Source organism: Myiozetetes cayanensis, unplaced genomic scaffold (assembly GCF_022539395.1).
Source record: "Myiozetetes cayanensis isolate MyiCay16 unplaced genomic scaffold, myiCay2020 scf2-11, whole genome shotgun sequence".
Taxonomy (NCBI): domain Eukaryota; kingdom Metazoa; phylum Chordata; class Aves; order Passeriformes; family Tyrannidae; genus Myiozetetes; species Myiozetetes cayanensis.
In genome coordinates this window covers 42613281-42627583 of record NW_026087411.1, presented here as the reverse complement: position 1 = coordinate 42627583, position 14303 = coordinate 42613281, and the positions used below count along the sequence as shown (strand labels likewise).

The following is a 14303-nucleotide window of genomic DNA, read 5'->3' as shown; positions in this document are numbered from 1 at the left end:
GCATTAGGATGCATCCTCAGCTTACTACTTTCACTGGGATTTTACCAGTTAGTCTAGTCGTAACCTCATCTTCCAATTGAAACCTTCATTAAAATGATAAATGGTTTAACAGACAATGATTTATTAGACAAAAATGTGAAAAATGCAGTCTCTTGTTCTTCTGCAAATACACATTGGAAGTGAGACGAGATGAGGAGTGTAGTTTATTCCCAGACTGGAAATTCAGGGTTTGAAACCATCTAAGAGAGCACTAGTGAAAAGGAAAGCAAATAACTTTTTAAGACAGCATATGGACCAGCAGATTTTTTACTCTGAAAGGGCAGAGTAGCAAGACTTTTTTCTAGGCTGGATTTGCAGACACATCCTTTCAGAGCAAATGGGCACTCTAAGTCCCAGTCTCTTGAAAACCTGTACATTTCTGGAGTTTGCTGATACAGAACAGCTAACTAGTTCTGGTGGAAATTTTTCCATGGAGACAATTTTCCATGAGAAAAGGCAGAGGACTGGCTGCTTGTTTGTCAATTCAGCCCAACTATACCTTGAACTTCTGATTTCTCTGTAAACATCCTGGTGAATGACCTGTTTGAGGTCTTCACCTCTCTATTTTTTGCTCAGGCTCTCCAAGTACATGCCAGGAATCTGAAGGCCTTTGGTTTTCCAGGCTACTCCAAGGTGAGTAAGAAGCTCACCAGTTCTCCAAGTTTTCCTCCTTTACTGCATGGGCCAGCCTGGCAGTTCAAGCAGTGGACTCCACTGCAAGCTCCATGCCCATCCAGTAATTTTGATTCTCAAGCTTCCAGGCTCTGCTGTTCCCTGCATTGCAGAGCAGTTATTTGCTCTATTTCTCCTAGATCTCACCTAGGACTTTGGGGGCCTTCTTACCAGGTATCTGTCTTGTTAACTAACCACCTTCCCATGATCCCTCCTACGCATTCTTGCCCAACAGCAAGAATGTGGAGACAAATGAGACAGGGGTAGCAAGGAGAGCAGAGCACTTAATTTTTTCTGTTATTAAGTATTCCTGGAAATCTCCCCACGTTGGGAAATAAACCCCAAAGTCTGCCTTTTGACATTTTGTCCTCATTTAGAACAAAGCCCTTTTAAAAATACAGCAACATTTCCCAGGAAGAGATTCTCATTTTGTCAGCACCACGGATGGGGCTATTAGTTCAATTTCAGATGGAAGCCAGAGACACATTCCCCCTCTCTGAAGTGTGCACACAAAGAAAGGGTGAGGGAAGCAAGAATTAGATGTGACTGGAGCTTTGAATTTCTGCAGAGCTCTACTCCTTAAGGAAAAAATGCCAAGGATGAGTTCTGGAGTCTGAGGCATTTCATTTGAGGCTTTTTTTACTCAAAATTAAGGCTAGAAGAATCCCTTTTGTAGTGAATAGCAAATTACAAAAGCAGACGCAGACAAGCATCTAGAGGAGGGGTCAAGAGACCAAGGAAAGCTCAGAATGTCTTTTTCTGACACGACTTTTGAATCCAGACTTCTACGTTAAGTTTTTCCAACTGAATATTATTGAAGGGGTTAGGATTTGTAAAGAAGTGGCTGTAGCAACTAATTTCATTTTATTTATCCTTTTTAGGATATCTTATAGAAATATCACTTTTCTATCACACAGAAGTCCAGTTTTATGGGGTTACCTGATGTGAGGGTCCCATAAACCTGGAGTCAGTATTATCAGCAAAAAACCCTTTCTGTTTTGGCCATAGCTTTTGCTATCACATATGACCTTGGTAACACCACAGGACAAAATACATAAAATTAGTCATTTAACCATGGCCATTTTCTGGACATCATTTCTTCTGCTCCATTTGGAGAAAATACAGGGAGTATATGTTCCTAGGGAATCTCAGAGAAGATTGGGAATTGAACATAATTTGACAACCTACTGGAAAGGAATTTGGAAAAAGCACTACAAGAGGAAACCTCACCCTTCTCCCAGGCTTCCCTTTGGGAGAAAGCTATTTCCCTTCCTAATTATATTTTATAAGTGTATTCTTAAGTAATGTATTAACTACACAATAAATATGAAATTCATAGGGATAGTGTAGGGTGTTAGTTCCAGTTGTCATATGTTACTTTCAAATGTTTTTCCAGTCTGTCTGCCAAAGGACTATGAAGGATGATGATGGTGTGTGTATGTTATGACATATATAATGGGCGTGCAACTTCATTATCCTTAGTGAATGTCTACACTTTGAAGAAAAATGTCTTAAATCTCCAGTTTCCTCCACCCAAACTATGTTGCTTTTACATCATCCTTACAGGCTTTATTTTAATCACTGGATATTAGATTATTCTGCCTTTTCTCAGCATGCAAATCATTTTAGTAGGTGCTTAAAAGTGAGATGATAAAGATGACTATTTGTGTTAAGGTATCAACTGTCAATCTGGAAAGTGTAAAAGCACAAATATTTCTAAAGAAGAATAATAAAACCACATTGGTATGTCTCTTGAATGGAACCTGAAATGATTTTTTTACCACTATCTTATTACACAACTTTGTTTTCTCTCAGTATATCTTACTACCATGAAATAAAAAAAAAGATTAAAAAAAAAGTAGTGAATGAAAAAGCCTTTTGATGAGTGAATAAAAAAGGTAATTTTTTGCATTTACTGAATCACATAGTTACACATGAGACTTCACTTGAATATATGCACTGTTATGACTTCATGGGTGGGAGCAAAGAGGAAGAATGGGTAAAATGAAACATACCACTCTGTCAGACCACTGAACAAAATGGTTTCAACTAGAGAAAGGAAAAAAGCTCCTTCCAATTCTATTTTTCACACCCCAGGATCACACACGGTGGAAGGCATTTCATTCATTTTTTTTTCAGCTTCTATTTCCTTTCCTCAAGATGTCTTTTTATCTCTGATTGTGGAGGGTGTGTTTTATATTCATTAGGTCAAGTTCACACCTGGTGTAACCCTAGCCAAGTGTGTGGTATCGGGCCAGGAACAATTTCAGTCTCTGGTCTCCTTCTTGCTGGGATCATTACCACCTGAAACCGACATCCTTTCCCAAGGCATGGCTTTCAGATCGGTTAGTCAGCGTGCACAGACGTGAGGCAATGCTTTTTACCCAGGGATTGGCAGCTGCCTGTGAGTCCTGTCTATAAATTGGTAAAACGAGACACCTCTGGGCACTGGGGGAAAGTAAACTATACACAGACATCTCTTTTCCAAAATGAGAACTTAAATGGCAAATTTAAGTTCTGTCCTGGGAAAGCAAAAAGTGCTTCATATAGGTATTTTGGCAGATCTCTGAGTAATAGCATGAAAGCAGAACTACAACTACATTAGTATGGGCTGTTACTTTTCACAGCTCACATTACAAGCTGGCGCTAGGGTAGGTTTGCCCTTACACACTCCACAAACAAATGGGAAATACTCAAACAATATTCCAGTGAACCCTTAATTTGAGCCTGTATTTAAGCTATAGCTGCCTTTTCTTATTTACTGTTTCACTCGATTTTTACTGTGGCTTGAAATAATGGAATGTGTCATGAAGATCTGGCAGTGCATAAGCTTACTCCCTGTACAGCCCAACTTCCCACATTGAAGTCCCCAAGCAGAAAGATATTGGGTGATGCTTGTAGATGATTAGAAGTCCTTTCATGTAGAGACTAAAAATTTTTGGATTAACAGAGCTTTAAGGCTAATAAGGCTCAGAACTTTGAAAAACTGTTCTATTTTAAAATTAAAACAAGGCAGAGCAAAATCAGGTTAACTTTTATCCTTTGCTTTTATTGCTATTAATTGCCACATGAAAAGCCTGAAACAATGGGGAAATTCCTTACTTCACATAGTTTTCCTTTTTCCTCTGGCTGTAAGAAAATTCTATAATTCTTTTCTTCTGTTAATTCAACTGCTCAGAGAAATATTATGCAATAATATCCAAGCTCCCTGTACATGGCTAATGAGAGAAACAGCAGTCAGGAGCCTCCAGTAGGTCCAGGAGGTTCCTGAAGTGGCCCAGTGTAGGCTTTATATGAAAGCTGCATAAAACATTAGAAAATGCTTTCTTGAAGACAAGAGTAGTAGCCTTTTTTTTTTACTCTGTCCCTTTCCAAAAGATGCAAAGCAGCATCATTTAGTGCTACCTTAATACAAGGACTCTGGAGGGAAGTAAAGTCAGAGATTTAAGCAATCTAAATTCTACCAGTGCAAATGAAGAATGGCTCTTCGAAAATGAATGCAGAGATAAGGTGTAAAACAATCATGAAGTCATTGTGGCCAAAATAGCTGGTCCAAGTGCCAATTGCCTTTCTCATGGTAGGAACACTGGAACAGGTTACCCAGAGAGGTGGTGGATGCCCTGTCCCTGGAAACATCCAAGGTCAGGCTGGATGGGGCTCTGAGCAACCTGATCTACTTGAAGATGTTCCTAATTATTGTGGGAGGGTTGGATTACGTGAATTTTAAAGGTCCCTTCCAACCCGAACTATTCTGTAATTCTATGAACCTCCTTGAACAGTCAGACCCACAAAGTGTTTCAAAGCCTATGCCTTCAGATAAGACTAAATTCTGTGCATGATTGTTTGTTTTTCAGAGCAGAGGAATAATGGATCTACACAAAGTCCTTGTCCTTGTGAAGGAACAAGAAATGTGCACTGTGGCATAGTAACATAACAATAACACTTACAAAGTAACAATGACACTTACATGTTGTTGATCTCAACAACATCAGAAAAAGCTGAAGTGCCCTGCCTTCAGTGAAAGCTGTAATTTCAGCTAATAGTCTCACTGAATGTTCTCTCCCCTGACCACATCTAAAGTGCAATATAATGAACACCTTCTTTAGCAGTGAATATATAACCTAGGAACCACATCAGCAGGCAATGCACTTCCACCATTCTCTAGAATAATCATTTATCCAATTTATAGAAAATAATAATAATGGAGGGACTGGAGGCATTTGGGAGCACAGGATCAGAATTCAAAGTGAAGGCGGCCAATCGGAAAAATGAGCTGAAATGCAGGATCCAGCAAACCTCAGGGATGAACATGAGTCAGTAACACCACATGTCTGTAGACAAACTCAATACCACAGTGTAATGCCAGACCATGAGTGCCAGATTTAAGATGCAGCAAGCCATGACTTCAGCCTACACAGCACTGGCATAGCACGGTGTAACCTCCTGAGAACACTGCACTTTCAGAAAGAGGAACACAGGACTGAAGAAAGTACAGAGAACAACACAAATTAACAGAGGTCTAGAAAACATGACCTATGAAGACAGACTGAAAGACCTGACTTTGTTTAAAGTAGAAAAGAAAAATCTGAGAGGAGACAGGATAACAACTGCCAAGTATGCAGAGGGTTGCTACAACAAGAAGGTAATGTACCTAATGGATTAAGACAGAGAAAATGAGTTTAAACTGCAGCAAGGGGATTTCCCACATGGGGAGGCTGTGGAATCTGTGTCACTGGAGGTTTTGAGGGGCCATTTAGAAGAACATCTGTCATTAAGGATTTAGAAATAACGACTTTGGACTGGTGGGTTGGTGTTCAGAGATGACTTCCCAAGGGTTTGTCTTTCTTCTGTGACTGGATGAGAGAACCAAACTCATTGTCCCATTATCTGACGCTACTTTTCTAGTCAGAACAGATTTTTGTCCAGTAATAAACAAAGCAAAACAAACCCCAAGAAATCACAAACTCTCTCTTGTCCGGACAGAAGGAAAGGCATGAGTTCATTTGTTTACATTACCTAAAACAGTGCAAATGTTTCATCGTGGTTCATTTAACTTCGGCCAGAACATAAAATTAATCTGGAAGGTCTTAATCTGGGAATGGAATGCCTATCACTTTGTTAAATCAAATTCATCATAGCTGTAATTCTTCTCTTTCGTACCACATAATTTGCATGAAAATATATACAAGAAAGGTCCTCAGCTAAACACAAAGTTCTGGAAGAAGATTTTTTTTAGTTAAAGATACTATATTCACACTAAAAAACTAAGGATTTAACATAAACAGTTAACATAGAACTTGCTTATCATCAGTAACTTCTGTAGGCCTTCTCAAGTGTATCCACCTTTCAGATTTTACACTGTTTTGTCACCAAAAATTTGTTATTAATACAAGTATACTGTTCTACCTTGAAAGTCATTAAAATTCCTGAGACAGAGTCCACTCCTAGCAGTACCATGTTCACAAAAATAAGCAGAATTACTCTTGCTTTACTGAAGTGCAGAATTCTGAAGAGCAGAATTTGGCTTAAGTGATCATAGGAATGCTGATGGGTAGAAGATCAATGCAGACAATTAGGTGAAAAGTAGTATCTCCCAGAACAATGTCTTACTGTCCTTTAAAAATATTGCACTTTTAAACCTGCAAGGATTTAAAGAAAAGTATTATTTTAGTCTTTAATTTCTATTTGTCTGTATTTTTGAGCTGCTGCTCATGCATTGAAGGAAGGTATCCTAAATTATGTTCTAATAGAAAATCCATAGCACTTCATTTTTATTTATTAAGCGTACTCCCAAATATTTTGAAATATTTTTATGCATTTTTATTGATATTTTCTCTTTCTGCAATAAAATACCATGAGAAAAATAGATCTATTCATTGTTTAAAAGGAAAATATGAATGACAACACAGTTTTGAAAAGACAATTGGGTATGAGTAAATGAAGAAGTAATGGAACAAAGAAAAGAACAAGTGCCACTGACTACCTCCAGATATTCCAGGAGTATACAACTTCATATTTAAATGCAACCATCCTTTATAATGGGAAGCAACATAGTCTTGAAGAATACATCCAAAGAGCACTTCTTGCATGGTGTAAAGCAGAGTTCATATGTGGGCTTGCTCTTCCCCTCTTGTTGATGGTATAACCCAAACTTGCCTATATCTTTCATTGTACGCAGACAACTGGGCAGCACCCGATATTTTGCAAGCCACTTAACCCAAACAGTTTTTAACAACATCTACTTCAGAACCATGATGGCCTCCTTGCTGTGTTTTCTGACCTTCAGAGCACCAGAACAAACTGCTGTGTAAATCCATTTTAAGAATTCTATGGTATTTGGTAGAAGATGTATGGCTAGGAAAGTCCCCAACATAACAGCACACAAAAAGCCACATCACCCCTCCTCCCGGCACACAGGACATTCCAGGACAGATGACATAGCAAATATTTAATGAAACTAGACTATTCTTCTGCCAATTGTTTTCCTCACATATTGCTACATATTGCTTCAAAGCAAGACTTTTAATTTTCTAAAGATATTTGTGAGTTACTTTTTTTCCCAAAAACAGTCTGAAAGCATACTTTTAATTCCTCACAATGACCTAATAAATATTTACTTTATTTACTTTATTTACTTTACAACTGTCTGTGTAAATTTTTTATAGCTGAGACATACTATCCACCTTAGCTAACCAGGAACATTTCCTATCTGCTTTTGGGACTGTCTAATTTCTGATAGTCATGTATTTATGGCAAAAAGTGAACATATAAACAGTCAGATTTACCCGTTAAAAAACAAACGTACTGATAATGCTTCTGTGGATAGATTCTTCTGTTGAAGACTAATCTTTTATGACTGTACCTCTTTAGCAATTAAGTATAGCCTCCTGTGTCCTTCTGTCAAAGAGATGTTAGAAGGAAAACCTAGTGATGATAAAAATTCTAAATAGAATATTACAAGATGGTAACACTATCCACAACAGATTTTTCCTCCTAATTGCCATTAGAAAACCTGCTTTCAAGCATTTAATTTTGCCAGACTTGAAGTGTGTCAGCTAAAGTTTTCCATCCTCAAAACCACAAGCATTCAAAGCATTTATGAGGAATCCAGGGGGGAATTTTCCTTTCTTTCTTTTTTTTTTCTTCTTTTTTTTTTCTTTTAGATATAAAAAAAATATTGTGAATTTCCATTTTAAAATTTTAGTGCCTGTGTGGAAGGGCAAATTCTCTCTATCCCCTGAGGGAAAAGGGGGTCAACAAATTCTTGGGCTGTGGAAGAGCTACACATCTGCGAAGAGCTGAACAGATGAAGGTCTCTATTCAGCATGGATTGATGATGCTGTGGTTATGGCCAAAATGCTCCAAAGGGCTTTTCTGTCCAGGAGAAGTCCTCGACGAAAGTAAACAGAAAGCACCCTACAGCTGAGTCCCACTTGAAGGGAGATAATACATGAGATTTGGAAGCAGAGCTCCTCCTGCAGAGATCAAACTAGCCAAATATTAAGAGGGGTTTGGGTATATATACTGGCTGACTGGGGACTGAGAGTAGTTAGTCCTAGAAGGCAGGAGATCTAGAAAACTGAAGTCTTTCCCTTTTATTTCAGTCCCATAGGGATTGTGACAACCTTCATGTGTGCAGCAAGGATTCATAGTTTTTCTAAGTGTGTCCTCTGCCTTAAGCTTGAGAATGTTAGTCTTCTGGTTTAAAAATGGGGTTTCTTAAAAAAAATGTAATAATTACAGTTCACACCTCCTCACAGATGTTTCAACCTCTCTGATGAGTCAGTCACTAGTAAGTTGCAACCCATGGCTTAGAAACACTTTACCTGCAAATACAGATATGGACCATGCTGCTCTTCTGTATTTGAATAGTGACTCTTGATGTGGAGTCCAGAGCACACAGATGAGAAAGTAAGATAACTGAAGTTTGAAGAAGATCATCCTGAGAATTCCTGTGGTGGAAATAAATATTTAAATCTGGCAGATAATTTGTGAGTGTAGTGTACCAGTGTGAAGTTGCAACATAGAAGATGACGTCTTGGTTAATCTGAGTTTGAACTGAACAAGTATTAAAAAGTATTGAAGTGGCTTATTCCACATTTGCTTTGATCATACCAAGCCTGATTCTGATATTTAGAGTCCTGCAGGGTATGAACTGGCTGCACTACACTTCTTTAGTTATTGATGAGACCACTGTGCTCTGGAGAATATCTGGATACGATACACACTGACAGTATATGATTTTACTCAGCAAAAAACTGCTAAAGCCTTTACCAAAAAGCGTTTGTTACAGAAACTAAACAACTTACAGAAATAGATTTATCTATTTATACTAAATATTATATGCACAAATTAGAGGTGTCTTTTAAATATAACGTTATTTACAGTACTGAAAGTGATCTGGCCATACTGACTGATGTTAAAGTGGGAGTGGTAATTCCAATTTTCCCTTTTTTTTAAAGAAAACTGATTAATAAATTCTCCTCTGGCAAATTTAAATGAAAAGGCAGTACAATTTTGCAAGCAAAACAAACAACCTGTGTCATTTCACCAGTCACATACATGCTCTCTGCTCTTACCTAGAGTCAATGAATATGGAGAATGTCTAGTATTTATAAAAAAAAAAGGTTGTCTAAAAAATGTTTTCTAAGATCAAGATGAGTAAACTAGGAAAAATACAAGAAAAGAATGTTTTTCCCCATTATTTTATTCTCATATTACTTTTACATTTTTGATAATGTTTAACAATTATTTAAAGGACAGAAATAGTTTCTTCTAAAGAGAAGATATTTGTCATATATTCCCTAATACATTTAAAGAATGTAATGTAAATAGTAAACCAGTAAAACTCTGCTTTCAGGCAACTATGCTGACTCCAGTAACTCCAAAGAAGTGTAACAGGACTCTCATGGCATTTCAGAAAGACATATAATCCTTCTTTCTTTCAAATTAATTTAAAAATGTTGTCACAGACAGATCTAGCTTTAAAAATTGAACACTTGTTATTTGATTTGCATTTTCAGTCTAGGCTAAAGTAGTCATAGTCTAGCAAAGCAGTACAGAATACACCTAACTATAAGCATTCAGTAAGTCCTTTGAAAGCCAGTTCTGAGGTGATTTGCTAGAATGAAGTCAGAATGAGTAGACTCCTTCTTTTCTTGATCTTCTGTACTTATTTTTGCAATAAAGGTAACAGATTGTACAACAGAAGAATAACTTTGGGAACAGCTTGAGGAACTTCCAGAAAATAAATTCAGAAGAAAATTGTAGTTTAAAAGGGAACATTATGCCACTTGCTAATGGCCAGTTAGCAGTCTTCTTTCTCTCAGCAAGTTGTTATTCTCAGAGTACCACGGCCAAAGCTCCACAGGTTGGCAAGTATCACGGTAGAAACAACTGGAGTTTGCCATCCAAGGTGGCTGTGGTGAGCTGCAGTTCAAAAGAAAAGAACATATGGCTTTAATAAAGATCTTTCCAGTGAGCACAGTTTGCTTTAAAGCAACAAACCAAATGAAGAACAATAAGAAGATATTTAAATTACTTTTATGTTAAGATGTCAGGGATTCATTTCCAAAAAAAGGAACAACTTAACCTATAGACTCTTCTCAACCAAACTAATCTGAAAATTCCATTTTACTTAGATTTTTCTTTTCCAACTATTTTCAAATTTGTGTCAACATCCCCTAACACATCAACAGTCTGTAAAACTGAAGCATATGTTTAAACCACATAGAAAGTCAAACAGACTTCACTGTGCATGACTCAAGAAGAGAGTATGGAAGAAATAAGAAAGAGCTGGAATAAATGAAGATGGAAAATACTGTGAATTAAATCAGGCATACCAACAAATGCAGTTTTCTGATTTTTATTGGTGTTAAATGTAGAATAAGAATTTCCTTTGCAAGAAAGTATGTTGAAAAACTTCTATGAAAACACAAGTCTCAAATACATGCATAAAGAGCCTTCAATTGCATTTAGCTTTCTTTTACCAGTCTCAGAAGATCTTAATTATAAAATAAGAGGAAATACTATTTTCTGCAATTACTTCTACCAACAAGCATTCGAAAACCTTCTGTATCCTTTCTAAATTTCTGTAGCCATTTATCTTGTGGAAGAAAAACCAAAAAAGAAAATGCTTTTATTATTATTTCACTTTATCAAAAGAGAACTGATCTAATCTGAGAAATTAGAGATGAATTCTATTCTATACTGAAGATTCATTATTACAGGAGATAATACAGAAACCTTGTTTAGCTTTCAATTTAAAACAAAATAATTTTAAACAAACTGAAGTTTTACAAGACCCAAGGAGGTAATCTTGTCCATCTTCGTGCTCTATTTGCAACCACTGAAAACATTAGAAGAGTTTAGCCATGTTTTTTTCTGGCTAAATATTGAATATTTTCAAGGAAATTTCACAACTCGTTCCAATGTTGCACTGCCCTTCCTTAATGTCCAACCTGAACCTCAAAAACTGCAGTGTGCAGTCAATCCTCTGACCGTATCCTCTGACAGTACTGAAATACTGCTTGGCTACCACCTGCTAAATGTATTTGCTATAGTGCTATTACATTCTTCCAGAGTTGTTCTGTTTTCATTAATCACAAAAAATTATCTTTCTACTCCTTTTAGCCACCTCCACAATTTTGGCAGTGCCATACCAATTATTAGACAGCTAAAACAACACTCATAATCCAAAAATTGCCTAATTATTAAATAAATATTTCATTAAAAATATAGTTTACAATGGGCTCAATGAGTCATTAGCATCCTGAGTTCTTTTATTATTGGTGGGGATTTTCTTCCTTCTCAGACTCAGGTTCCCCTGGGTTACATCTAGACATTATATGGGTTAATGTAAACTAGCTCTGCTCTAGTCCAATGGATTGAAAGTCGATTAGCACACTCAGTGCATCCCTGGAGTTCATTTTCTGGTTTGGCTTTATCAGAGAGAAGCCCAATATGCATCATCGCAAAGTATACAGCAATGAGAAGTGAAGTGGGATAAACAGGGACAACTTGTTGATTCACTTCAAAAGCACATTTCTGATCCAACTAAATCGCTAATACACAGTCACAGGAAGCCCAGTTTAGCTTTCAGGTTTTAGAACAGATTTCTATGCCTGATTGCTGAAAAAGCATTTTCACTTGTCTAAGTAGTATACTTCATAGAATTATAGAATCTCCTGAGATGCAAGGGACCCACAAGGATCACTGAAGTCCAACTCCTGGCCTTGCTCAGGACCATCCCCATGAGTCACTCCATATGCCTGAGAGTTCAAACACTTCTTGAGCTCTGTCATTCTTGTTGATGTGACCACTTCCCTGGAGAGCCTGTTCCAGTGGCCAAACACCCTCTGGGTGAAGAACCTCTTCCTAATATCCAACCTAAATCTCTCCTGACACAACTTCAGACCATTCCCTCGGGTTCTGTCACTGGTCACCACAGAGAAGAGATCAGTGCCTGCCCCTCCTCTTCCCCTCACAAGGAAGCTGTAGAGGGCTATGAGATCTCCACTCAATCTCCCCTTCTCCTCTTTCAGAAGTGACTGAGATAAAAGTGGAACATCCATAACAACAGTTTACAGCCTGTTAAATTTCAGACAATATAGAAATTTTAATTAATGGTACAATAGTAGTAGGGTAACAGTATAAAGTTGATTGTAACCTTTATTAACATAGATAAAAAGAGCTACTAAAAATATAACCTGTAGGACCCTTGAAATTCCTGATTTATTACACTTAAGAGCTATTAAAATTGATTAATGAAGGATGTTCTGAGCTATATTTATAATTTATAGAAATTTCAGTAAGATTTGAAAGAAAATAATGTTTAACTTACGCCAATATTACATTTCCCAATAATGCAAGTATGTTACTTCTTTGAAACCCCTTAGATCCCAAACATGTTAATCCAGAACTGTTTTACACTATATTTGAAATCTCTATAGGAGTGAAGTCAATATACTACTTTAAAAAAAAAAAAACAAAAACAAACCAAACAAACAAAAAAACCCCAACAACAACAACAAAAGGCACAAACAAAAAAAACCAAAATAACTGTGTCTTACTATTACACATTCAAATTTTGGCATAGGTTCTGTGAATTATTTGAAATTTATGTAAAGATTTTGTATGGGACACTGGAATATTATGAAATATTAGAGGGCATATGAAAGAGTGGACTAATTTTTTATGTTGATGTATACAAGAGTGAAGAAAAGACCTTCAAGTAGGGCAGAGAAGATTAAAGTTTTGTGCATTTTAGAGCTTTTCACACAAAATTCAAGGTTTAGAAAGTACTTCCAAAACGTTGCCAGAACAGGGAGGAGAATAAGTTCTCCTTTACTTCATGGGCTGTATAAGATACAAAAGTTTACCACAATATAAAAGTTTACCACAATAAAGTTAAGACAGTGCCATGCAGTGTTGGAAGGCTGTCATTTAACAAACAGAATGAATTTCAAGACATTGTCTATTGCATTCCCTTTTATATTAACACAGTATATATATTTTTTAGAATTATCTTTGGTGGGTGGAAAATACATTTCTGTAGCGATGCCACATTAAAAAAAAAAAAAAAAACCAACGAACCAAACAAAAAACCACCAAAAAAACCCCCACCATGCTATAAATTAGTAAACTGGAGCTGTAGAGAGGTCAAAGAATAAAGACCTTTTTCCAGACCACCTATATGTGTGAAACCATATCAGAAAACTTACTAATAATGTAACATACCCACCATATACAGTATTTTCACTAATCACTCAATGAGTGATCAGATACATTTCAAGATAACTGAATGCAACCTGGAGAGGTCATCTAACTCAGCTTCCTACTGAATCTTCACAGTAAAACCTTATTTTGAAACCTCTTATTTTTGTTTGTAACTTTCTTTCTACATAAAATATTAAAGATGTGAAAGCAACAATTAATTTTATTACCTCACCTGGGCTTCTTGTTATTTAAAGTTTTTAAAACTGTTACAACAAATAGATACTTTGACAAAGCCATACCAAATACACAAATTCATTTGAAATTTCTATCCAGACTTCTCAAGAGCTTTTATTTGGAGCAGAAGAATAGATAAACTGGAGCAAAGAGCCGGAGCTATGGTCCATCTTGGCATCTTCTCCAAGAGTGCTATAAACAAATACCTATGAAAGAGTGAGATAGTCTTGCTCTTGCCTAGGGAGTCTAAACTAGTGCTGGATTAACAGTTGTACTCACTGAACTTAAGGATCTTTTCCACACAAAATGGTTCTGTGGTTCTATGGCTTCCTCAGGCCAAATACAGTTTCTACATTTGATGATGTATTCTTGACCCCGGTGACCACCCTCACCGTGAAACAGTCATTCCTAGCATCTAAAATCTGATCTCTTCACACATCCTGATATGGCAGAGTAATGGACCTTCCTGCCCTCACTGACCTATCATAACACAAACAGCATTGCCACCCTGGCCTTGTTATTAGGCTATAAATTCACTGCTCTATTCTTCCAATACAGGACTGGAATTTCAAGCTCTGCAGGACTCATTACTTGTTGAGGTTTATTAATTTGCCTCTCTTCTATGCTGTCATTAACATAAA

General features: G+C 36.9%; 1 protein-coding gene across 1 annotated transcript in view; it reads right to left on the bottom strand.

The window, feature by feature from the left end:
- Window positions 1-9430: 9430 nt before the first annotated feature.
- The window catches only part of WDR27 (WD repeat domain 27), a 97571-nt gene continuing 92698 nt past the window's right edge, over window positions 9431-14303 (bottom strand). Inside the window, exon 24 of the mRNA XM_050315957.1 lies at window positions 9431-10140. Within this exon, the coding sequence (XP_050171914.1) occupies window positions 10093-10140 (48 nt within the window). The 3' untranslated portion in view covers window positions 9431-10092. The remainder of the gene's footprint in view (window positions 10141-14303) is intronic.